This window comes from Aquarana catesbeiana, linkage group LG10, assembly GCF_042186555.1.
Source record: "Aquarana catesbeiana isolate 2022-GZ linkage group LG10, ASM4218655v1, whole genome shotgun sequence".
NCBI classification, from domain to species: domain Eukaryota; kingdom Metazoa; phylum Chordata; class Amphibia; order Anura; family Ranidae; genus Aquarana; species Aquarana catesbeiana.
In genome coordinates this window covers 243,474,499-243,500,994 of record NC_133333.1, presented here as the reverse complement: position 1 = coordinate 243,500,994, position 26,496 = coordinate 243,474,499, and the positions used below count along the sequence as shown (strand labels likewise).

The 26,496-nt window shown below is 43.0% G+C and overlaps 1 protein-coding gene across 14 annotated transcripts in view; it reads right to left on the bottom strand.

Annotated features, from left to right (window-relative positions):
• KIF1B (kinesin family member 1B) overlaps window positions 1–26,496 on the bottom strand; it is a 277,895-nt gene that overhangs the window by 127,881 nt on the left and 123,518 nt on the right. For 5 of the 14 annotated variants that reach the window (XM_073603542.1, XM_073603543.1, XM_073603544.1 and 2 more), the window contains exons 6-15: window positions 20,614–20,792; window positions 19,484–19,595; window positions 17,550–17,627; window positions 16,526–16,591; window positions 15,198–15,215; window positions 14,513–14,588; window positions 11,176–11,254; window positions 10,902–11,044; window positions 6,949–6,984; window positions 1,535–1,779 (exon numbers count right to left, since the gene is read on the bottom strand). In XM_073603542.1, the coding sequence (XP_073459643.1) occupies window positions 1,535–1,779; window positions 6,949–6,984; window positions 10,902–11,044; window positions 11,176–11,254; window positions 14,513–14,588; window positions 15,198–15,215; window positions 16,526–16,591; window positions 17,550–17,627; window positions 19,484–19,595; window positions 20,614–20,792 (1,032 nt within the window). The remainder of the gene's footprint in view (window positions 1–1,534; window positions 1,780–6,948; window positions 6,985–10,901; window positions 11,045–11,175; window positions 11,255–14,512; window positions 14,589–15,197; window positions 15,216–16,525; window positions 16,592–17,549; window positions 17,628–19,483; window positions 19,596–20,613; window positions 20,793–26,496) is intronic. The other 9 variants (XM_073603551.1, XM_073603547.1, XM_073603555.1 and 6 more) reach the window with 4 other exon arrangements.

The following is a 26,496-nucleotide window of genomic DNA, read 5'->3' as shown; positions in this document are numbered from 1 at the left end:
AGCAGGATCGGGGAACTGGAGCGTCGCCCAAAGCTTCTCGTTTAGGTCACTGTGCTGGAAGCTGCCACATTTAGGACGGCTTCCCAGCACAGAATGGCCCACTGAGCACGGGCATCTCTGTTAGCTCAGAGTTGGTCTTAATTACTAAAAGTTTCCTAATATCCAACTGGGCAGTAATTTTTTATACCTGTCGCAGTCATAGCAACAGGTTCCTAAAGTGGCAGAAGATCTACGTAAAATTTGTTGCACGTGTTGGTACTGTTACTGAAACAGTCACAAATGCTTGTCTGAAACTCCTCTTAATTCTTATAGTAGCATAATGGAACACTTTGCTCCAGTTCAAATACAGCAAATATTTTAACCTAGCGCTCCTGCTCCTTATTCCAGCATTCTGGGTTTCGTTGTGGCATTCTCCTTGTGTGCCAGTCCACCTGCAAGGTGATTAATGTGGCCAGTCTCTGGGTGGAGGCCAAACATGATTTAAGCCAGCCAAACCTGCAGTCTCATGCTTGTGATATTGTGTTTGGAACACATTTTCCACACTCCCTGTATGTCTGCCTTGCTCTGCTAGATTAGATTTCCCTGTGTATGACCTCGGATTAGATAACGACTTTTCTCTAAACTCTGCCTGCCTTTTACCTGGACTGTCATTGAACCACCCTGCCTGTCTGCCAACCGCAAGTACCTGTTTGCCTTGCTCAGTTCGTGCTTGCTCTGTATTGGTAGCTAGGCACTATAGCAAGGTGTATAAGTCCTGGGGGCAACTGAGTACTGGCCGTATTGTCTTATGGTAATGTGGGCTGCTATAGGTGAAGAACACAGTAGCCAGCTATAGTGTCTGACCACCTGCGTTAGGGATAAGCGTGACACTGGCCCTATAGACCTAACATATAAAAAAACTAAACTTGATACATACAATCTAGAATAGCCATATGCATTTCTCTATACTAACTGATTTATGTTTCTTACCCCTCTTGCTACAATTGTAACTCTATTACTTTAATGTCTACTGTAGATTGACAATGTCTTTATTTTGATTTCATAATGCTGCTATACACCAAAGGATACTGCTATACTATAGGTAATTTCTCTTATTTGTACACAGTTGTATTTTGTACAATGAATATTGATGTATATTGCTTTCATTTTTCAATAAAACTTTGAGGGAAAAAAATAAAAAAAAATGCTTGTCTGAATTGGGTGGAGGTCGTTTTAAAAGGACCTACCACCGTAAAAGTTTTGTAAATGCTTTTTTGAATTCCCTCCGATTCCATGGGTCTAAAATAAAAGGCATACCCTAAGGTACAACTCCAGCCTAAGCATTTTTTTTTAGTAGATAAGAGTGGGGAAGGGTAACTAGGGAAATTTTTCATCACTTCCTGGGTGGTCTCAAAGACAGAAAAAGAACTCTATCCAAAACAAATATTTAGCAGGGCCTTTCTGTTGATTTCACATGGCATACATGGCAGCTGACACCTGCAGACAAGCTTCAGAATCTCCATTATGCATCACAGATAGCAGCAAATAATGTTACCTTAAGGCGTTCGATGGCTTCCTCTCCTCCTGGTGTGGACATAATCCTCTCCTGGATACTCGTCACGGAGTTCAAGCCCACCTGGCTACTGAGAGAGCAGGATGAGGGGGAAGAGGCCAGCGAGCCCATGGAGGCTGTGGAGAAATGCCCAGGTCGTTGATTTTCATTGGCTAGCAAGTATTTATTCTTAAGGTTCTGGTTGTCGTTGATATCTGACAAAGGAAGGCACGCCACAGAAGGGAGAGCTGGAGAGAAAGGGAAGCCGGGGGTGGAGTGGAAGAGGAACAAGGAAGGAGAAGGAAACCGCAGTGAGATAGGACAGAACGCTAACCCAATGTCACACCACGCAAAATGGCCGCCAAGAAAGGGCAATCAAAGCAGGAAGATGAAACAAACACAGAATAAGGATAGTGATAGAGGAGGGGGCCATGTTTATCAAATTGCTTGAAAAAAATAACAATTCCTACTACCCATGGCAACCAGATTTTCCCTTTAAAAGGATAATCTGGTTGCTATGGGAAAGTACTGTTTCTTTGTCAAACACTTCAATAAATGTTTTAAAATGAGGATTACAAATGACTAAGGCCTCATTTGTCAATGTGTCTAAAAGAAGATCATGTTGTGTTGAGACAAAGATAGAGGCTGCCATAGATGAGTTCTACTTCTGAAAACGCTAGTTGCCTAGCTGTCATAATCATCTATTTGCTTTACTACTTTGAGCCTTTAAGCCTGGAACAAGAATGAAGTCAAATGTCTTCTGACTTGACAAAAGACTCAAAGTACTCAAGCCAGGGGGCCATAATAACAGCCAGGCAACTAGCATTTTAATGACAGCCTTCATTATTCTCTTATGAAAGGTTCACTTTAAAGATGCTTGCAGATATGTGGTAGTCTCACTATATGGCCAATGACTATAACCTACTCTATATGGCCAAAAGTCTATGGACACTTGACCATGACACCTATATAAGCTTGTTGGACATCTCATTAGAAAACCAAGGGCATTAAAATTGAGTTGGCACCCTGCTGTGGCAATAACAGCCACCACTCTACTGGAAAGGCTTTGCACAAGATTATGGAGTGTGGCTCTGGGAATTTAAATAGATTTGCTCTCGCCTTTATGGCTGTAGAAGCCTCCACTCTTTTGGGAAGACCTTTTACAAGATTCTGGAGTGTGTCTTTTGGCTGAATTTGTGCCCATTCAGCCAAAAGAGTTTGTGAGGTCAGGTACTAAGTTTGGAAGACCTGACTCGCAATCAGCACTCCAATTCATCTCAAAAGTCTTCAATAGGCTTGAGGTCAGGCCACTTGAGTTCCTCCACATCAAAAATATAAAAAAACAATTATTTATGGAGCTGGCTGGAACTGAAAAGGGCCTTACCCAAACTGTTACCCATAAAGTTGGAGGAGCATAATTTTGATCATATGGTAGGTGTGAGGGTTATGTGTCCAAAACAATTGCCCATGTATGTACCTTCAGACATGAACAGCCAAGGTTCATTGGGGGTTATAGTGATTGGACACCTTTCTTGATGTCTACTGTTTTCCCTCTAATGGTCTGGTGCTGGAGCTGTCTACAGGAGAACCCTCTCTCTCTCTTCATTGGAGAATATACTAACAGTCACCAGAGGAGACTGTCCATGTGATGGCTTGGCACAGTTGCCTAAAGGCATGCTCATTAACTTTTATCTAGTGTTTTTTGTCCACTTTTTCCTCTGTTGGTTAAAAAAAAATAAGCCTTGCAGGTTGCCCTGGGACTTTAAAGAAAGTTCTGTCAGACACATTGAGAATTGAGGGTCACTGTTTTCATGCTGCTGCTATGAGGACAGCTCCCAGATCAATCAATGATCGTGCAGCGATTTATCTGCTCTGACATATTAATAACTCAGGACAGATGTACATCAAACCACATGACAGCAGCCAAGGAAAAAGGAGACGGAGCAGGGCAAACCTCTACCACAAAGTATATGACTTATTCAAAACATAATATTACTTGCAAAAAACATCTGCATTGTGTCAAATACTCATGACTATCTGTCATCGCCCTGTTATAACTGTCAGGGTGTTGATGCATAAGATTTCAAGGGGGAACTAGATCATTTACAGGCAGTCATGCGTATTGACCCAACACAAGATTCCAAGAGGTTATTAGACAACCCTCTTTCTAGGATTTTTAAAGATGAAATACTCTAACAAACAAGTGTACTCTTTGAACGGAGAATGTACCATCAGAAGAATAGCTGTTTGGATAAAAACACAAATACAAGAGCATAAAAGAGAACAAGGCAATAAGAAGCTGCAGAGCAAAGAAAAATAATACATTTCAAGGCAATATGGAGCACAGCCAAGGAGGAAGAGTAATGCAGCCACACCTCCAGTCCTTACAACTGAATTCCAGAAATTCAGCTACATTATAAAAACTGCGGGTATACCATGAGTTAAGTCTAACAGGGTGCCTGCCTTGTAGACCTATCTCTATTATTCACATCTGACAGCTTTTTTGTGTTCCAGGAAGATAACTTCTGGAGCTCCAACCCTGCTCACTGTTGTCTCAGTTCCTTCAAGAGCAGAGTTGTTGAAACTGCTATGCCAGCCCCTCCCCGCCTTCTGCCTATTCACAGAAGCCTTTGTATTACAAAGACTTCTGTGAATGGGCAGCAGAGGGGAGGGGCTGGCATAGCTGCTGTGTGCGCTTCTCTCCTCTCAAAGCCGCAGTGTGTCCTCCGGGACAGTAAAAGAGACAAGTCCCAGACTTAATTCATAGTGTGCCTGTACTTTTTGCAAAGTTGCCTAATTCCTGGAATTTAGCATTAAGGTATCTGACTGGCGCCTAATGTGATCACAAGATCAAAACCTGGCACGGAACCTGAAAGCTTAACATGCATATCCTGCCCGGCAGAGCCCTTGTTGCCCCCAAAGAAGTTTCCAGCAAACGCAGAAGCAGATAGGACTTCTGAAAAGCTAGAAAATCCCAGACAGAACCCATTCACTTTGATTCTCATCTTTCTCTGCTGTTGACTTTCAGATGCTGTGAATACGAAGCAATTTAGCAAAACATGGGGCTCAACTGAACAAGGATTGTATGGTCTAAGTAGTTTTATGGTGATCATTTATCTTTCTATTTTTTCTGATCATTTATCATCTAATGATCATTTAAGCAGCAGTTAGTCTGTTGGATAGGGAATCTCTAGTGTGTCCAGCTAGGATACATTTGAAGGTACCCAAACTGCACAGTTTTGTCTGTCCATCCAATCCTGAGGTTTATACATCCCCGCTGGAAAGGAAAGCCTGGTTGGTGTCCTAACCTTTTCACATTTAAAGTGGAACTGAAGTAGAGAAATAAAAAATTGCAAACAGACAGGCTTTTTATTGCAAAAGAGTCATGCAATAAAATACACGTACTTTGACTTCCCATTTAAAAAAAAAAGTATATGTGCTGCAGTGATTGTAAGGGTGCGTTTTTTGTGTTTTTTTAAATAACAAACATATACTTACCTCCACTGTGCAGCTCGTTTTGCACAGAGTGGCCCCGAACCTCGTCTTCTGGGGTCCCCCAGCAGCTCTTGCTGCTCCTCCCCACATCAGATAACCCCCTAGGAGAAGCGCTCTGCAGAGGGGGTTACCTTGCAGGCATTCTCCCGAGTCCCGCATTCGGCCTCCATAGCCGCCGAATGTATGACTCGGCCCTGCCCCCCCCCCCCGGCATTGGATTTGATTGACAGCAGCGGGAACCAATGCCTGCGCTGCTATCAATCTATCCAATCAAGAACCGAGAACCCCGGGCAGAGAGATAGTGCATCCCTGCCGGGTCAAGTTCCAGGGCTCAGACAAGTAAAATGGGGGGGGGGGGGGGGGTCAGGGGGGGTATTGGCTTGGAGGCCGGTCACTGTCAGGCGTTTTTTCACCTCAGTTCATAGGATGCATTAAGGTGAAAAAACACGGTTTACAACCCCTTTAATTATAAGTGAATCTGCATTTACAGTTTTTTCTTAGTCCCATTAATACCTGGTGATCCTGCAAGGGAAGTCCGCCTAATACACCTTCCTGTGTGACAACGATGCTGCACTGCTCCAGAATTCAGAGCAGAGTTGCCACTCTCATGTAGGCTGTGCCTGTGTTTCGTCAGATTAGGCGACCCATCAGATTTTGTAACGGAAGTGATGTTCCGTCACGGCCATCTTGCTACACCCCGTACTCATCCACAGTAAGGATAAAGTGAGAGGGCGGCAAGCGGACATCTTGTTACACCCACCAGAGTCATGTATTTCATATAGTGGAATTCAGCATTTTAAATCGGTAAGACTATTTTGATGTTGATTTTTCACAGCAGCAATGTTTTGTCATATTAGCAAACCTGTGAGATCAGCAGTAAACTCAGCTTATATAGTGAAATACAGTATTTAAAAATCCGTCTGATTGTTTAGATGTTGAATTTTAAAAGCAGCGAGAAGCCTGCTGATCTCACAGGTTTGCTAATATGACAAAACATCGCTGCTTTGAAAGATCAACATCAAAACAGTCTTACAGATTTAAAATAATGAATTTCACTATATTGTTAAAAATAAGTGTGAAATGCAGGACTTCGGTGGGTGTAACAAGATGTCCGCTTGCCGCCTTCTCACTGTATCCTTACTGTGGACGAGTGCGGGGTGTAGCAAGATGGCGGCGTCGGAAAGTCACTTCCTAATCTGACGAAACACCTGCTTATACTACAGTGGGATGAGAAAATGTGGCGGGGGTGTGGCTATCATCATGGTCATTGCTGATTCACAAGCCTGTTGTTATTCAGCACATGGCCACACCTAGTCCTGCCCACTTCTCTCTGGATTGGCTGCACTGGCTCTGTTGCTGAATCCCTCCCACTGTGAGCGGCAGTGTCTGGAAGGGGGAGTGTGTGAGACACAAATGAAGGATGATTTGGCTCAGCCAGGAAAGCCTTGTGCATCACATTGTAACAAGATTTAGTAACTGTATTTGGGACTCGTTTAGACTGTCATACAGGAGCCTTTTAGATCAGTGGTCCTCAACTCTGTCCTCAGGACCCACTAACAGGCCAGATTTTAAGTATTACCTTTGGGAGATGCAGACTAGAATACTGCAATCACTGAGCAGCAAATGATATCACCTGTGATGTATTTCAGTTATCTTGCAAACCTGGCCTGTTAGTGGGTCCTGAGGACAGGAGTTGAGAACCAGTTCTTGAGATGTACTTTAAGAAAAGCTATCAGAATAAGCCTATTGGTATTCTTTAAGAAGCAGCAAATCTACAACAGCACCTGAAGAAGCAGTTTTTTTTACTACCCTTAGTCATGTCACAGTTCTGTCTGGGATTTACACGGGCCCTAAGCTGACATGCAGGACCCCAGCTCAAGCTGTGAGGCTGACGAGATAAAGGTTATCACAGATATACACACATTTCACTCCAGGAAAATTCTCCTCAATAGAATCAACTGACGGAAGGCAAGAGAAGGAGAAACACAAGACGGTTGAAGGTTTAGTATCGGCAAACACTTCCTGATCGGATAAAAAAAATTCTCAGTCCTAAGGAAAGTCAGGCCAACCGCTACAGGGGGGTTCTGGGTATCTTGTGGGATACACCTGTAGGTTTTGTGTAAAGTTTTTATATAAGGGCTGTAAAAGCCAAATATGAAAACACTTCAGACTGCCAAGGGTTAACATCACAGTCAGATTTTGGGAAAAGGGATAAACTACACAGGTCCATATACTCTACTGCGTAATTTACCCACTTGGTGGTCACCTCATCTTCAGCCACTGCAATGTGTTGTAAATGATCTGACCGCCAACAAGAGGTAAACTCTAACTATAAACTACTCGTAATAATACATTTAGCTGCTATCACAAGTGAGTGCAAAGCCGGCCATAGACGGTACGAATCTCGGCCAATTCAGCAGAAACCAGACAAGATTCAAACCGTGTATGGGCAGGATGAATATACCCAAGTTGATCGATCAATCAACTTGGGTACAGCAAACCTGCCAGATTTTACCTGCGATTATTGCAATTGGCTGTTATAGCCGCCAGCAATAATCTCCGTCTTCATCTGGCAGGGATGGCTTTCCCCTTCAGAAGAATACAATGGCTCAGAGAGAAGGAATACCCTTGTCCACACCATCTGCAACCTGTGGTTGCAGGAAAGAAATTCGCTCCCTCTATGGCTGGCCTAACATATGTAAATAAAAACACAATCTCTTCATTAGGTTTCCTTTAATTAGAAGTCCCTAAATGCTCTCGCACATACACTGTTGATAGGAGAACATGAAATTTGTAGCTATAGCTAAAGGGATGTTTTGTTTTATTCAGACAACTTTATTGTCCCTTGGCCAGCGCTCAATGCTCTCCATGAATCCTTTTTCCATCTGTACTCTTGCTGCACATGCTCTGTGGCAGAGTGACAAGAGATGTCGCAACTCACAGAACCCACTTAAAAAGGAACACACAAGCCAGCCATAGATGGAGCGATTTTTTTTTTTAATGCAACCCCAAAAACCGCTTAATTCCCCCCATCAACATAGTTTGTGTCGATGGAGGGAATCCCTCCCGCTGAGCCTCTGTGTTCTGTTTGGGGGAGCCACCCACGCCTGGAGAACAGAGTGACTACTGCTAGCGGCTATAATAGCTGCTAGCAATAATCGCATGTAAAATCTGACAGGCTGGTTGTACCAAAGTTGATCGATCAATCAACTTGGGTACATTCAGCCTGCCCATACATGGTTCAAATCTTGGCCGGTCCCTGCTAAACCGTCCGAGATTCGAAACGTCTATGGTCGGCTTGAAGGGTGACTTGATTAACAGTGTAGATTGAAAAACCACATACTAGCTATAGTTAAGCCAACAAAATAAAAACCCATATCGCTGACTGCTCTAAAGTAAATATTAGCATTCTAAAAATAAAAAATAAAAATATTCTAGGAGATACAGTAAGTTTTAGGCAGTTGTGAATAAATGCTGTACATGAAGAATGCTTTCAGAAATAGAAGTGTTAGCTAATTAGTTAATTAAATCCAAATCAAAATAATATTTGGGGTGACCACCCTTGGGCTTCAAAACAATGCCAATTCTTCTAGGTACACTTGCACACAGTTTTTGAAGGAACTTGTCAGGTAAGTTGTTCCAAACACCTTGGAGAACTAACCACAGATCTTCTGTGGATGTAGGCCGCCTCAAATCCTTCTGTCTCTTCATGTAATCCCAGACAGACTCCATGATGGTGAGATCAGGGCTCTGTGGGGGTCAAACCATCACTTCCAGGACTCCTTGTTCTTCTTTATAATAAACATTGTTCTTAAAGTGGTAGTAAACTCTGTTCTACCACTTGTACCTACAGGCAAGCCTATAAAAAGGCTTACTTGTAGGTACTGTGAATATCTCCTAAACTTGCACAGTATAGGAGATATTCAGGGTCCATGCAGCCAGTGGCATTACCGGCGCATGCACTCTGAAGGTCTAGCATACAGTGCCGGACCTTCAGAGCCTGTGCCATAAACGACAGCTCCTGCGCATATGTGCAGGAATTACGCCGTCGCGCCCCTGGCCAATCAAGTAGCCGGAGGAAGCAAATCCAGAAGGAAGAGTGGGGGGAAGATGTCAGCCCTCCTCACAGCGGTGACAGCGTGGTGCTGGAGGACTTTGTTCTAAGGTAAGTCTCTCATAATGTGCTAGTACGCGATGCATACTAGCACATTATGATATTGCCTTCAAGCGGTTTTTTTTTTTTGCATCAACTGCGGCTTATTACCGCTTTAATTACAACTGGCTGTATGTTTGGGGTTGTTGCCCTGATGCAGAATGGCATGATGTATAAGTATCTGACTTTATTTCTCAGCATTGAGGACCAGGGGCGGCCCATCCATTAAGGGCGCATGGACGCCGCCCACCCATCCATGCGTCTGGCCCCCATGCAGGACACCGGATGCATGGATTCCAATATGGGGGGGGGGTTTAAGCACCTGATTAGAGCCAGCGGCTCTAATAGGCTTCAAAAAAGGGTGGGCTCGGGGCGCAGAGCACTGCGAGTCAAGCCCACCGAGGTGTGTTTCAACAGCGAATGAATATTCGCTATTGTAAAACTGATCCTCCTCCCGGCCAATCAGGAAGCAGGTCGTGATGGAGGAGAGGACACAGGAGCCACTGCCCGCCACTAAGGATGAGCTCCGGCGTGTTCGCAAGCTGCACGTGCCGAGCCCGCCAGGAACTCGGCACTGCACAGCACGATGTGCGGCTGCAGAGATCGGAAAATGTCTCACTGCCTGTGATTAGCGCAGCGCATTGCCGACTTCCTGGCAGGCTCGGCACGTGCAGCTTGCGAACACGCCGGAGCTCATCCTTACCGCCACCTAGATGGGGTAAGTGTCGGACCGTCCAGCAGACACCAGGGGGGAGGGGGGAGGGGGGAGGGGGGAGGGTGCCCCCCCCCCAAAAAAAAAAAAAACACCAGCCGACACTGTTGAGAACATGATTATCGATCCTGATCAAATCTCAACTCCATTTGCAGAAAGAAATGCAGCCCCAAACTTGCATGGAACTTCCATCTGGCTGTTGCCTGCAGACACTCATTATTTTACTGCTCTCCAGCCCTTCACCAACAATCTGCCCCCTGCTACAGCCAAATATTTAACAATGTGACTCATCAGTCCAGAGCACCTGCTGCCACTTTTCTGCACCCCAGTTCCTATGCTTTCCTTCATATTTGAGTCACTTAGTCTTGTTTCCAAGTCGGGGGTATGGCTTTTTGGCTACAATGCTTCCATGAAGAGCTTGATTAATTCAAAAGACCTTGATGAATTGTATTGATGCTGGTTTGCAGTCAAAGGGTAGTCACACCAAATATTGATTTGATTTCGAATTTTCTTCTGTTCACTAACTTTGCATTTTGTAAATTGATAAAAAATAAAAAATTAAAATACATATTGTTTTATATATTTTCTTACTTTACATATTTCTTGACACTTGCCTATAACTTTTACATAGTACTGTACATAAGGAAAAAAAAAGGCAACTATGGATGATTCACCTTTCTTTGAAAACAAAGGACTATATAGATCTTTTACGAAGAAGCCTACAACATAATCTTCACAACAAGCACATCAAAGCACTTGGACACACCCCAAGAGGACTTCAGAGGTTAAGGAGAGCCACCCATTCCCCAATCCTCCCTTCCCTTGATTATCCTCAGTGCACTTTGTTCTAATTTCACCCTGTTTATCCATTAATCTCATTCAAGAACCTTATAAAACAAAATATTATAATTATAAAAAAAAAAACATCAAATAAAACCACCTAGAGATCATAGAGGTAGAGTGGCAAAGCACTATGTGAAATACAGTCACCTGAAACAAATGCAACTTACTGTCGATGATATCGCCCAGGCCCTGTGCCCTCAACAGTTCCTTCAAACGTGATACTTCATCCTTAAGCTCACGTACCAGTTTAGCGTTGGGATCTTCATTGATAATAGCGTTACATTTGATCTGTTTAGCACGATCTGCATATCTGAAGGACGACAAACAAGTTCAAATCAAGTATGCAAGTAAAAAAAAAAAAACCTCAAATGAATAAATCTGGGTACAGAAACGTTAAAAGTAAATATAATCTTGTGTATATATTTCAGGTCAGTTTGTCACCTTAGTGTACTGAGTGTTTCATCGTAGTTGATATCGGCTGGACTCAGAGCGGCCACCATAGCAGTACGGGAATTTCCACCTGAAACAAAAAGCTTAGTGACTATAGAGTTCTCATGGCTTTTGCTCATGGCTACAAGAATTTGCTCTCTTCCTCTTGAATCCCCTGCAATATACCATCAGGTTACTCCACTACCTTCCATAGAGGAGAATCCAAGAAAACCACCTGTGGCTAGGCTTTGATCAAAGCATCCATTTCCTTAGGTCAGTGGTTCTCAACCCTGTCCTCGTGTATCCCCAAAAGGCCATGTTTGCAGGTTTTCCTTTATCTTGCACAGGTGCTTTAAATCAGAGTCAATGGCTTGGTGTTTTGGACAGCTATTTTATCTAAGCGACATTCCCAAAACATGGCCTGTTTGGGTTATTCGAGGACAAGGTTAAGAACCACTGCCTCAGGTGACCTCCACACAGACGGTCGCCAGCGAGAATCAGTGGATTCTTGACGGAAGAGTTATGCACTACATGCACACTGTGTATGAGAACAGCCTCAGATAGCAAGCAATTGAGCTGCAAATTTGAAAATGACTTGCTAAGCTATTGCTAGACTTGCCAGGCTTCGCAAGTTTGTTGCACAATTGCAGTAAGTCCGCATTGCATGACTCCAGATCAACTGCAAGTCTGCTGCAAGTTCTGGTTCATTTATGTTGTGCAATAGTCATCCCACCACATGGGGTCACTGTGACTTGCAGAGCTCTTGCTGTAGACTCACCACGGCAAATTTGCTCTTACTAGAGACTTTCCATGCAAATTTGCAACAAATTAGAAAAGTGTCAGCTAGAACTTGTGCTTCAAGCGCTATGCAAGTGTACAACTTGCCAGTGAAAATGTGCAGCAGTTTAACAGGATGTATAATTCAACACTGCCACAAATTTGTGGCAAGTTATCTTTGTTATCCTTGCTGTCTAGGGTGGCCCTCAGGCGCCTGCGTAAATATAGCCTTATTTATGGGACATACAGTTGCTATAAAAAACATGCACCCCCTTGGAGGTTTCATAGAACATTAAATAGCTGGATTTTAAATTGATCCAAATACCTTTTTTTTTTTTTAAACAAAATAAACAATTAGAACCCCAGTACCATTTTTTATTACCATCTCTGTCCGCACTGGGGTGAGCTGCTCCCTCTCTGGTGAGCACTGTCACTGGGACAGAAAGTGACGAAAAATACAAAAAATGACAGTATGTTTTGTGCAAATCTTGACTTTGTTGGCTCGCTCTACCACCTCTCAAGACTCTATTTTGGACATTTATTGCAATGACAGACCTCACCTGAAAGTCTAATGCTTTCATCTGATCTGGTGACAACAGAGAATATTAGCTCAATTTAGAAAGATTTCCTTCCAAAACCTGTTGTGCCTTTGGGACAGGAAGTGAAGAAAAATATCCCCAATAGAAAACACAAAGCAAAGAAAAAAACCTGAGCAGGGTTTACTATTCCCTATTCTAATGATGGAGAACCTTGGCACCCCAGATGTTTTGGAACTATATTTCCCATGATGCTCAACTACATTGCAAAGTGCATGAGCATCATGGGAAATGTAGTTCCAAAATATCTGTGGTGCCAAGGTTCACCATCACTGCTATTCTATCCAAACCTAACCAAAAAAGTTTTAGCTTTAGATATATACGTTCATGTTATTAAAAGCGGTTGTACACCCTGTACAACTACTTTTACCTACAGGTAAGCCTATATTAAGGCTCACCTGTAGGTGCTTGAATTGTCTCCTAAACCTGCATGGTTTAGGAGATATTTACGAAAGACCCGAGCGCCAATGTCATCGGTACATGCGCACTTTAGAAAGGGCAAATTGTGCCGTTTCTAATAGGGGTCATGCCGTGACTGGCGGCTTCCACGCGCATGATTGAGACCAAAATTTAGCTTTTTGGCCACAACCATAAACGCTTCATTTGGAGAGGAGTCAACAAGGCCTATGATGAAAGGTACACCATTCCTACTGTGAAACACTGAGGTGGATCGCTGATGTTTTGGGGATGTGTGAGCCACAAAGGCACAGGAAATTTGGTCAAAATTGTTGGCATGCAGTATGTTATCAAAAAATACTGGAGGAACATTTGCATTCATCAGCCAGCAAGCTGCGCATGGGACATACTTGGACATTCCAACATGACAATGATCCAAAACACAAGGCCAAGTTGACCTGTCATTGACTACAGCAGAATAAAGTGAAGGTTCTGGAGTGGCCATCTCAGTCTCCTGACCTCAATTGAGCCACTCTGGGGAGATCTCAAACGTGCAGTTCATGCAAGACAGCCCAAGAATTTACAGGAACTGGAGGCTTTTTGCCAAGAGGAATGGGCAGCTTTACCATCTGAGAAGATAAAGAGCCTCACCCACAAATACCACAAAAGACTTCAAGCTGTCATTGATGTTAAAGGGGGCAATACACGGTATTAAGAACTGGGGTATGTAAACTTTTGATCAGGGTCATTTATGTAGTTTCTGTTGCCATTATGATTAAAAGAGTAAACACAGTTGATTGATAATAAATGGCTTCAGCCAAACACTAACCATGAGTGAAAGAAAAGTTTTTGTGTTATTCCTATTCTCTGAAAAATGGCCAAGAAATCATAAATTCTGCCAGGGTGTGTAAACTTATGAGCACAACTAATTTCATCTGCCTATAAATTATCTGAAGGTAACCTCTGCTTATGTTTATTTTTACAATATGCTCACTATGAACTGCCAGGGATCCAGAAATCATGATATGGTGCAATATTCATATTTGGACATTAAGCCCCCCTTCCCCATCCTATAGACTTGTAATGGTGTTGATTACAGCAATGGACCAATAGGGAGATCTCGAAGGGTGAGCCAACCATCAATATTCTAGGGAAATGTTGAATCTGAACATTTTTTTACATTAATGCAAGGAATGCAAAGTGTTTAGGCATCAGTATCCCTCCTCAAGCCCCCTTTTACTTACCTGTGCCCTCTTATGATCCAGCGCTGTGCCTGTCTACTCTTCTCACTTCCTGGTCTCTCGGCTTTGCTAAGGCAGGAGCGGGGTGGGGGGGGAAGGGGGGTTTGGGCTGACTCCCACCATCAATAGACACAGACGAGGCTCAGGAGCGAGCCTGCAGGAGTTCCCCACATAGGAAGTTCTATGGGGGCTGAGGGGAGGAGCGCTGGTGGGGGATCCGAGAAGAGGAGATTCAGAATTGCACAGAGCAGGTAATTATAAACCTGTTTTATATTTTTTTATTTTAAAACTAGCATTTACAATCACTTTAAGTGGTCCATCACTAAATAAACAACGTACCCAAATTTTCCCGCAGCAGCCAGGTGAGCACAGAATCTCGGTAGGGAATGAAATCCGACTTCTTTTTCTTTTTACTCTACAACAATACAAAATTAGAAATATTACTTTTCGTCTGTTTAGACAGAGAGCAGAGGTTGTGCTTTATGGTTTCCAGGGAGCAATGAATAACAAAAAAAAAAAAAATCAGATGACTAATAGGAAATAATGAAATGTTTTATGCATTTCATAAGTGGGCAGCTAATCTATCCTCGTTTTAGATTTTGTACTAATGGAAGATGCAAGTAACACAATGTTTAAAATACAATTTGCCAACTAAGTGCACACATTCATAGGAGCACCCTAAATAATAAATGCAGTTTTTCAGGCTAAAACAAATTCAGTAATGTAGCAAAGTCTGAGTTTAGAATTTTATTGCATAATCCCATTTCGCCAGTTCTGACAGCCAGCGTTTGCCTGATGCAAACTGGAGCAAGCATACAAGGGGATACCAGGAGGTGTCCAGGGGCTTCAGTGACCATTTTGGAGAGGTCAACCATTAATATAAGTGTCCAAAAGAACCCATGGGGGCAGGGGGGGAGATGACAAAAATGACTGTGAGCAACTAAACAGATCTAGCAAAATACAGACACAGTCCACACTGCTGTTTATTAAAAGCTTGAAGGTATACACCACCAGGAAGACCTACCTTGCTGGGACAGTTATCCTGAAAGGACAGCATGAATGAAAACAAATATAATACATCAGAAGAGTACTGACCCATACACCACATGTATAGATCACAACAAATTCAACCTGCTTTCACATATTAAGAGCCTGGAAGCTTCAACATAAAAACCCCGATACATTTATTATACGTACCATGGTACTAAACTGGCCCAAGGACTAAAATATAAAACCTTTAAAGTGCAACTATAGCCATAACTTTTGTTTTTGTGTTGGCTTAGCAGTTTAATATATATATTTTATTTATTTTTTTTTTTTAAATTGTCTGGGTTTTTTATTTTTTGCACTATAAACAAAAAACGACTGAGGTGATCCAATACCACCAAAAGAAATCTCTATTGGTTGAAAAAAAGGGACAGAAGTGTTATTGGGGTACAGCGTCGCACAGCCGTGCAGTTGTCAGTTAAAGTAACGCAGTGGCATATTGCAAAAAAAGGCCTGGCCAGGAAGGGGGGGGGGGGGGAGGTTAAATCTCCCGTAGCTGAAGTAGTTAGAAAGGTTTGTACTGTTTTGTCTCATTTGGCAGATTGCCTCTCAATTCTTGTCCTCTAGACATAAAGTGGTGGGGATATTCCCTCTTAGATACTTTGCATTGAATGGGTGTCTCCATTGTAATATTTCCAAGCAGTTTTAGATTTCCCATTACTTTCGGTCCAAATGACAATGGTCATCAGGAGAAAAAGACCAGCCTTTGATATGGAGGAACACCTGGGTTCCTCCACATCAAACTGGTCAATCTATGCCTTTATGGGGCTGGCTTTGTGCACAGTTATGCTGAAACAGAAAAGGCCCTTCTCTAAACTGTTAGTAACTGTCTGAAACGTCTTTGTATGCTGCAGTATTTACAGTACCCTTCATAGGAAACACCTGAACTCATTTGGAGAGGCATAAACATTCTTATGGACATATAGTAGGTGTAATTGTCAGGTGTCCATACATTTTTTGCGAGATAGGGAATATAAATGTTCATGCACAGAGCAGAAAACCACACAGAGCAAATGGAAATGGTAATCCAAAAAGGCTGGTTGACTTTTCCCCTGAGAACAATAAGTGTGGGTTGTCTGCTAAGCCTAAAGCAGGGTATGCATGTAGCGTTTTTTTTTTTTTTTTGTTCAACCAGCAGGATGAACTAAAAAAAAAAAAAAAAAAAAAAAAAAAAAAAAAACTTACAGATCTCTGCCTGCACACAAGCGATGTGGATGCAGGGATCTCCCGCAGTGTGCCACTGAATTATGACAGCAGGTGCGGCAAAGATCGCCTAATTTCCCTACATAACATAAGAGGACTTACCACTTCTGCCAAAGCAGAGATGACTTTCCCCAAAGTGGTCAGAGATTTGTTGATATTAGCACCTTCCTGCAAAACAAAAAAAAACAAAAAAAAAATAAGCTAAGATCACAGTACAGATGATAATTTTAGTATATCCCTCAACTAGAACATTGACAATAAGAGAACACTAAATGCACAGAAAAGAATTCTAATACATTCAGGGTGTGACGGGGTAAGCAGCTGAGGATCTAAAGATAATGCTGACTATGTCAAAAGTTTTATTCTCTGCATACTGCAGCAAAATGTATCTATGTGAATAAAATGATGTTCCAGTTTGGATGTAGATGACAAGTTCTGGAAACCGTAAGGCTAGGTGTTCACACATTTCTGCTGAGGTGCAATAATGCACTTTTTTTTTTTATTGTGCATTAAAGTGCACTGCAGACTATTCAAAATGAATGGGCTGGTAATGCACCTCTATGTCCCAGAAAAGAAACATGCACCTTTCCTGGCACAGCACTGCACAGCAATGTACCACGTCTGTCAACAAGGTGCGTTGGGGTTCCACTCAGAATGAATAGAATCACATCACATCAAAGTAATTATTCCAGCAAGGCAAAAGCGTGAGCCGAGTCTAGGGCCCCCGTCACACATGCAGACCTTTCAGGACCGCTTGTCAGTTTTTTAGGCGGACCTGAACGGACGCTCCATGCAGTTCTATGGAGCGGCGGATATCTGCGGTGACAGGTCCGCTGATATCACCCCCGTTAAATTCAGACGGATGGAAACCCAATTTTCCATCCGTCTGGTGGATCGGATCGGATGAAAACGGACAGGCGGATCAGTTTTCACCCGACCCCATAGTGGAGATCTGACAGGTCCGTCTCTCCACAGTGAGCAGTACCTTTTATCCGCCAGCTTAGTGGGGATCAACGATCGATCCCAGCTGAGCAAACTGAGTACGTGAAAACGGACATTCATGTGTGAAAGAGCCCTAAGGGCAGAAATGTTATCACTCACAGACAAGATTAACATTTGTACTCACTTTTAGTCGCGTTCCTTTTGCTCCTGTGGAATCGGCTCTTTCACTTCCAGCCAAATCTACCAGACTGATTTTACTGACCTGAGATAAGAAGAAGCTTTATTAATACAAGAGGCAGATCACGTACACAAACTGAGTAAAGATATGACAAAAGTGTTAAATTATATAAAGGCTATATATACACACAGGTGCATCTCAAAAAATTTGAATACATCAAAAAGTTAATTTATTTCAGTAATTCAATTTAAAAAGTGAAACTCCTATATTTTATGTAGATACACAGAGTGATATATTTCAAGCATTTTTTTTTTTAATTTTTGGATTATGGCTTACAGCTAGTAAAAACCCAAAATTCAGTATCAGAAAATTAGAATATTAAATAAGACCAATAAAATTTAAAAAAAAAAAATGATTTTTAATACAGAAATATTGGCTTACTTAAAAGTATGTAATACTTGGTTGGGGCTCCTTTTGCATAAATTATTGCATCAATACGGCGTGGCATGGAGGCGATCAGCCTGTATTGCAATGTATGTGAACTAAAAAGCCCTGTTTTTGTGCAGTTTGCTAGAGAAAGTATATAGCTGTATGCAGAGGGTTCATCCAGATTTTTTAACGTTAAAGGAGAAGTTCACATTTAAAAAAAATAATAATAATAAATGCACATCTTCTTATAGGTTAAAAAATGTGTGGGGGGCCACTGGATTTGTAACATGTATGTTACACCCTGACTATGGGTGTAACATGTTACAAAAGGTGAACTTATTCCTTAACATGTGCTCACACCCCTTTAGCACCTGATGTGTGTATATGTATATATGTTGTGACCACTATGCTGGGCTCCAGGCGCTGTTCTCTTTCCTTGGGGGGGTTTCCCCGTTTCAACCACGTGGGAGACATCATGCCTCGTGCCCCCGTCTTCCTTGGCCGATACCGGACTTGGCTTTAAGGTTGTCAGTAAGTATCCCAATCCATCTCCACCTTGTTGTGACTTGATTCCCCTGATCCCCCCCCCCCTTATTCTAAGGGTACTATCATTAATCCCTGTTTTTTTCTTCCTAGTACAATACCTCATAACACTCCTGATGAATGGCTGTAACGCCAGGAAACGCGTAGAGTGCCACTAGATGCCAACAGTTACTTGTCTTTATTATATTTGTCTTTCAATCGATTATACCGTGTATATTTGCCATGTCTACTCTATATTTGTATTGCATGCTACAAGCAGCATATTTAGTGTAAGTCTGGTGACTACCTATCTGATACAAAATATCTGATATGTATTGTAAATTGGAATAAATAATGTACTGTACTTTCATATTTATGTTGTCACTTTCTCTCAACATGCCGTACCCTCATTTAAAGTCCCACAAAATTCCTCCTTTTTTTATCTTCTTATAGGTAAAAAAATATGCGGGGGGCCAGTGGATTTGTAACATGTATGTTACACCCTGACTATGGGTGTAACATGTTACAAAAGGTGAACTTATACCTTAACATGTGCTCACAACCCTTTAGCACCTGATATGTGTATATTTATTATACACATACAGTAATTTTATTATGAAAAGCGCATACAAAACCAGACCCTATAACAATAATATAAAACATCCCATAAATGATTGATAGAAGTTCTCCCAGAAGCTTTTATTAAAGAAGTGCAAACTGTGTAACCAAGAACAGGTTTGTAGGATAACGGGCTTGGGTGAGCCACAGAAGAGACACTGTAATATTTAGTAAGATTCAGGCACATGAACTGTCTGTGTTCCCTTTAGCACCCAACCAGCCACTGCTTTTAATTTTATATCTTAGAAAGGGACTGGAGGAGAGTGAGTCTGATTGGTTGCTAACCACAGTCATTGTGAGAAAGAAGCAGAATAATTGGGATCTCCAGAATCACGGAATTGTTGGTCTGCCTGTTGAGATGCATTGCTTACCTTCTCAGTTGAGAGGTTGGTGTCTATGTCGAGTTTCTTTTGGGTAAAAACAATGGTAAAGACTGCGTGGGAGCGGCTGCTGGTCTCGTTCATGTTTGTGGCGGCTACCGTCCTGTAGAGACAGATTTATTATAAAATATTGCGTATTCCTAAACAGAGATACCCAACTTTATCCAGAGATTTACAGGCTGAAGAAGTAGCACTCCAATGGCGATAATTTTGGAACCTCTAGAATAGGTTCTATGAAATGCACCTGACCTCCAGTTTCCAGATTGCCGGTCCAGGCCTGCATCTCTGTCTCCTGGCTTATACCTGCTCAGATGTGACATGTTAATGCCAGTACATAGTATTCTGGCTCTGAGACCTCAGCACTGTATGATTTTGGCATGAAGCTCCCAGCACTGTTGGAGTAAAAAATAATTTCTTATTCTGAGACTGCACGAATAATAACCCCTTCCTCAAAACCTAACTTAATCCTAAAATTACCCCCTCCTCCCCTGCACCAAGTTAAAGTGAGTAAACTCTTCTTTAAAACTTGTACCTACAGGTAAGCCTATAATGAGACTTACCTGTAGGTACAGTGAATATCTCCTAAACTTCTACAGTTTAGGAGGTATTCACACTGTATGCAGCCGGTAATGTCACGAGCGCATGCACTCTGAAGGGACACAACATACCCGTGTCGTCCCTTCAGAGCTCTGTGCCGCGGTCCGTGACTCCCGCGTGCATGTGCTGCTGCGACATCATCGTGGCATGGCCGGAGCACAGGAACCCGGAAGAAAGACCGGAAGCCCTGTCTGCGGTGACAGCGCGCCACTGGAGGACTTCGTTCTAAGGCAAGTATTTCATAAAGTGCTAGTATGGGATGCATACTAGCACATTATGCCATTGTCTAACAGAGTATAAAAAAATTGAATTAAAAAAAAAAAAAAAAGTGCGGTTTACTACCGCTTTAACCTCTAGCTGTGCATCCTCATCTCCTGCCCTGTGCCAATGTGTTCTCACATACTAGCCAAAATGTGAATTGATCAGCATGTAACTGTCTGCTGGAATGATCAGAAAACCAGAAAGCATTTTGCTTTCACACGAACAGCCTAAAAAAACATCTATTTATGCTTCTCTATATTCACCTGGCCTTGTTTCCTGCATCCATCAGGTCGGCAATATCAGTGTATGAGGTGACAGCTAGCTTGGATAGGTCTTCCACATAGGGCCCCAGCAGCGGGTGTTCCCTGACACGGAGGTTGCCTTTGTTTTTGGGGTTCAGCAGGTCTCGGACTCTCTCACAGTAAATTTCCATGTAGCTAACCTGTAAACGGCACAAAAAGATGAAATGTGAAAAATGTGCAAGGCTATGTACTCCACAAGGCTAACACTCTCCCCCCCCATATCAAATACTAAAAAGAACTCCTTGTCTGGAGTTCTTCTTTAAAGGATTCTGGATATCTCCTATTGCTCCTGATGATTGGGCATACCCATGAAATGCGTTGAGCTACTGTTACATGCTACATCATTGCAAAATATATGTTTGAGATTTTTTTTGTCTATTATGTCAATGGGCAACTTATTACTACCTTTATTATCAATTTACAATTCGAATTTATGCAGGAATATATCCATATACATGCAATATCAAGTTGTCATCTATTGTCATTGACTATATAAAGTTTATCACTATTATATGATTGTTTATTTGGAATCAATAAACATGATTGCATTTTATTCTTTAGTAGTGTGCTTTATTTAAATTCCCACAATTCCCCCCTTTTCTTAACTCCTTATATAAACTGTTTTTGGTTGTCATGGTGCAGAGGAGATTCATTTTATATGAATCTGTCAGGTACAGTGAATCATTCATGTGTAATGATGGGCAAAATATGATGTCTTTCAATAGTAATAACAGCAGTTTTTGTTTTTCTGAGTCCCTCCGACCTATTGTCTGTTTAAAGAGGAACTTTTCCCTATGACAACTTGATATAAAATAACGTTCTTTAGCAAAGAACATTCATTCCACATTTATAGATATGCTACCAAAATTAGTGTGTGCTGTATATTGCCTCCAGCATTGTTCCTGTTTTTCCTTGCCAGGGGCTGCCATTTTGCTGAAGCCCAGAGCTCCTGAGCAGCAGTAAATCTCTAGGCTGTCACCAGATTAGCCTCTAGTGGCTCTGCTTTTCAGCACAGTGCCAAAAAATAGAGAGCCACTGAGCATGTGCAGAGCAGAGTGAGACAGTGTATTGCTGGCTTTTAAACAGTATAGGCACTTTTTTTTTTTAATGTTTTACATAGCTATACCTGCAAAGGGGGGCAGCCTGAAGTGATCTAGCAGGACTTCATCTTTTGACTAAAGTTCCACTTTAAACTGGCATTGGATGCCTAATTTTTCCACTTTATTTAAAGAATAGGTTCACCTTTGGGAACATGTTCCACCCATATTTAGGGTGTAATGGAACATGCTCCTAATCAGCTGCCTCTCACTGCCAGAGCCTCCCTCCCTGTGGCAGCGGCGTGGGGTTCCTCTCCCCTGCAGCCGCTATCACATTTAAAACTGGTGTGGCTGAGTGGGGCTCCATACATAACATTCATTCACAGCGATCTGTGAATGTCTTAACTACAAGTCCCGTCTGACACCGCTGAAGACAGTATGTAGATTCAATAGGATGTGAGCATGCCGATCAGCGCCCTCATAGTTCATTCGCACTTCCTACAGCTCTGAAACTGAAAGTCCGTACAGAGGAATGTGCAGTGTTTGCAGGAGCCTGATATTGCAGTCCTGATCCACTGATCACAGGTGCAATGCTCTGCAGGCTACTGTCAAAAAAATTGCATTTTTTTCCTGCAAAAATGTGCATTTATTTTATTTTTTTCAGAAATGTGAACTTATTGTTTAAGGCAGGAGTCTCCAAACTTTCTATACAAGGGGCCAGTTTGCTGTCCCTTTAGGGGGGGCCAGACTGTGGCCAGTGGGAGTAGAAAATATCCCAGTGCCAGTGGGAGTAAACAATGCCACACCTTTAGTGGGAGGATTAACACCCCATAAATGGTGTCAGTGGGGAAAATAGTAGCCCGTCATTGGTGTCAGTGAGGAAAATAGTAGCCCGTCATTGGTGTCAGTGGGGAAAATAGTAGCCCGTCATTGGTGTCAGTGGGAGGAATGGTGCCCCGTCATTGGTGTCAGTGGGAGGAATGGTGCCCCGTCATTGGTGTCAGTGGGAGGAATGGTGCCCCGTCATTGGTGTCAGTGGGAGGAATGGTGCCCCGTCATTGGTGTCAGTGGGAGGAATGGTGCCCCGTCATTGGTGTCAGTGGGAGGAATGGTGCCCCGTCATTGGTGTCAGTGGGAGGAAGGGTGCCCCGTCATTGGTGTCAGTGGGAGGAAGGGTGCCCCGTCATTGGTGTCAGTGGGAGGAAGGGTGCCCCGTCATTGGTGTCAGTGGGAGGAAGGATGCCCCGTCATTGGTGTCAGTGGGAGGAAGGGTGCCCCGTCATTGGTGTCAGTGGGAGGAAGGGTGCCCCGTCATTGGTGTCAGTGGGAGGAAGGATGCCCCGTCATTGGTGTCAGTGGGAGGAAGGATGCCCCGTCATTGGTGTCAGTGGGAGGAAGGGTGCCCATCATTGGTGTCAGTGGGAGGAAGGGTGCCCATCATTGGTGTCAGTGGGAGGAAGGGTGCCCATCATTGGTGCCAGTGGGAGGAAGGGTGCCCATCATTGGTGCCAGTGGGAGGAAGGGTGCCCATCATTGGTGCCAGTGGGAGGAAGGGTGCCCATCATTGGTGCCAGTGGGAGGAAGGGTGCCCATCATTGGTGTCAGTGGGAGGAAGGGTGAACATCATTGGTGTCAGTGGGAAGGATAGTGTCCCATTGTTGCTGTCAGTGGCAAGAATTTTGCCCCCGTTGTTGGTGTCTGTAGGAGGAATAGTACCCCAAAAGCCAGATAAAGTCAAGTAAGGGCTGCATTTGTCCCCCGGTCCGCAATTTGAAGACCACTGGCATAAGGGTTTGTTAACACTAAACCACATGGTAAAACGCATTGGGCTAGTGTGCTTGAGGTTTGGCAGGGGGCAGGTGAAATGTACATTTTAGCACATCTCACCGTTTTTTTTTTCTCTTTTAACTTTTTTTTAAAGTGTCACTTTGGTGACATGCGGTCCCATCAATTGCACTGCAAAAAAATTCAGCATGACAATGGAAACAGAGAGAAATCATTCCTTTGGTGTTTCAGTCTAAGTTTTTGTCTACTCTATTGTACGAGTTTTTTTTTACCCCGTTCATGTACCAAGTCTATCAGTGGCATTGTTCTCCTTTTCTATATCGATTGGGTTGCGTTTTTAACTGATGATGGCTTGTATACATCAGATTGTATGGTTTATGTTGTTGCCATTATTCATTGTTGCTGCGTGTTGGATACTGCAATTACTAAAAGCAGAACTTCACTCTCTCAGTCAACATCCACTATTTTTAATTCTTTAGGTGCTAGCAATAGTAAATTAAACAGATAGGAAAGTATTATCATATTTACTAGTTTTTTGGGCTTTTTTTTACATTTCTGCAGTTACTTTGTGGTTTCTTTGTCTAGGCAAATGATGTCATACATCCCAGGAGTCTTCAGGAGGGGAGGAAATAAAAAAATACATTTCAGCACGTCTGTATTTTTCTGCCCTACGTCATACCAGTATTTTTTTTTTTTTGAGAAAGGGGCACGAGGAATACATGTAAACACTTGTATTGTGTGTGGGCATATTAAAAGAATAGAAACCTTTCTATTCCTGCAATTTAGTCATAAGCTGTATGAGTGTCTACGCACAGACATCCACGCACAACCATTCATGTCTATGGACGGCGGTTGGCAGCATCTGGGTTTCACCAGAGAGGGGAATACGCTGGAATTTACATTGAATGGGCTCAGGGCATCCTTGTACAAAAGCCCTTAATGGCAATAAATTACAAAATGTCTTGAATGGCAATGACATACACAATATCAATGTTTAACAACGCAGATCTACTACTAAGACACAAAGGTAACCTTGTATGTCGAGGTCTTACACTGCTGCGGGCTCTCAGTCATGTGATCGCACACATTTCAGTGTTTCCAAGTAGTAGAGCTGCCCAGTGTCAGCTCCCTCCCCCATCCATTGCCACAGACACACATAATAACTGGCTCCATACAAGCAGCCGGTGGCAGTTAATATCCAAAACGTATAATCGGATTAAAGAGCCCGGTGGGCGCCGGGTGTTTAAAAAGGCGGCTTTATGGAAAATTCACTTTTCATTTTTTTCTCTGGCTAGGATGGAAGGCGTTTGGCTCTCGGCTCACATTAGAAATGGACGCATTAAACTTTGAGAAGGAAGTTATGAATAATTCACAGCGAGTTCAGATCTTCAGATCATGGATATAATCATAGCCAGCAGAGTAGGCAGCCCGGCCTCTATCAGAGATAAACTGCATATGAATAAGACATAGTGGAGCAAGCTGTGTCTTTATTACTGACGCAGAGAAATCCGACAACACCAACATACTGGAAGTGCAACCTCAACACTCTGCTCCACCCACAACTTTACACTCATCTACTGACCTGCTTCTGTTCTGCTGGAGGACTCTGCTCCACCCACAACTTTACACTCGTTTACTGACATGCTTCTGCGCTCCTGGAGGACTCTGCTCCACCCACAACTTTACACTCATTTAATAACATGCTTCTGTGCTGCTGGAGGACTCTGCTCCACCCACAACTTTACACTCGTTTACTGACATGTTTCTGTGCTCCTGGAGGACTCTGCTCCATTCACAACTTTACACTCACCTATTTTCATGCTTCTGTGCTCCTGGAGGACTCTGCTCCACCCATAAATTTACACTCATTTACTAACATGCTTCTGTTCTGCTAGAGGACTCTGCTCCACGCACAACTTTACACTCGTTTACTGACATGCTTCTGTGCTCCTGGAGGACTCTGCTCCACCCACAACTTTACACTCATCTACTGACATGCTTCTGTGCTGCTGGAGGACTCTGCACCACCCACAACTTTACACTCATTTACTGACATGCTTCTGTGCTGCTGGAGGACTCTGCTCCACCCACAACTTTACACTCATTTACTAACATGCTTCTGTTCTGCTGGAGGACTCTGCTCCACCCACAACTTTAAACTCATCTACTGACATGCTTCTGTGCCGCTGGAGGACTCTGCTCCACCCACAACTTTACACTCATTTACTAACATGCTTCTGTGCTGCTGGAGGACTCTGCTCCACCCACAACTTTACACTCTTTTACTGACATGCTTCTGTTCTGCTGGAGGACTCTGCTCCACTCACAACTTTACACTCATCTACAGACCTGCTTCTGTACTGCTGGAGGACTCTGCTCCACCCACAACTTTACACTTATTTACTGACATGCTTCTGTTCTGCTGGAGGACTCTGCTCCACCCACAACTTTACACTCGTTTACTGACATGCTTCTGTGCTACTGGAGGGCTCTGCTCCACCCACAACTTTACACTCACCTATTTTCACGTTTCTGTGCTCCTGGAGGACTCTGCTCCACCCACAACTTTACACTCATCTACTGACATGCTTCTGTGCTGCTGGACTCTGCTCCACCCACAACTTTACACTCATTTACTAACATGCTTCTGTTCTGCTGGAGGACTCTGCTCCACCCACAACTTTACACTCATTTACCGACATGCTTCTGTTCTCCTGGAGGACTCTGCTCCACTCACAAGTTCACAATTCTCTCCTATCAAACTTCACACTCATTTTAATCAAATTCTCTGAGCTGTTGGAAGGCTCTGCTCCACCAACAACCTCAGGCTCATCCCCTGACATACTCTGTGCTGGCCAAGGAAAAGAACCAGGCGCACCCTGTGGAATCCCATGTAAAACTTTATTGTTCTGGACAAAAGGACATGAAGCCCTGCCTAGGACCTCCTCCTCTGAGCCATTTCACAAAACAATTGGGCTTAACCATTAAGACCACATGTGAAGGACTCTGCTCTACCCACAAG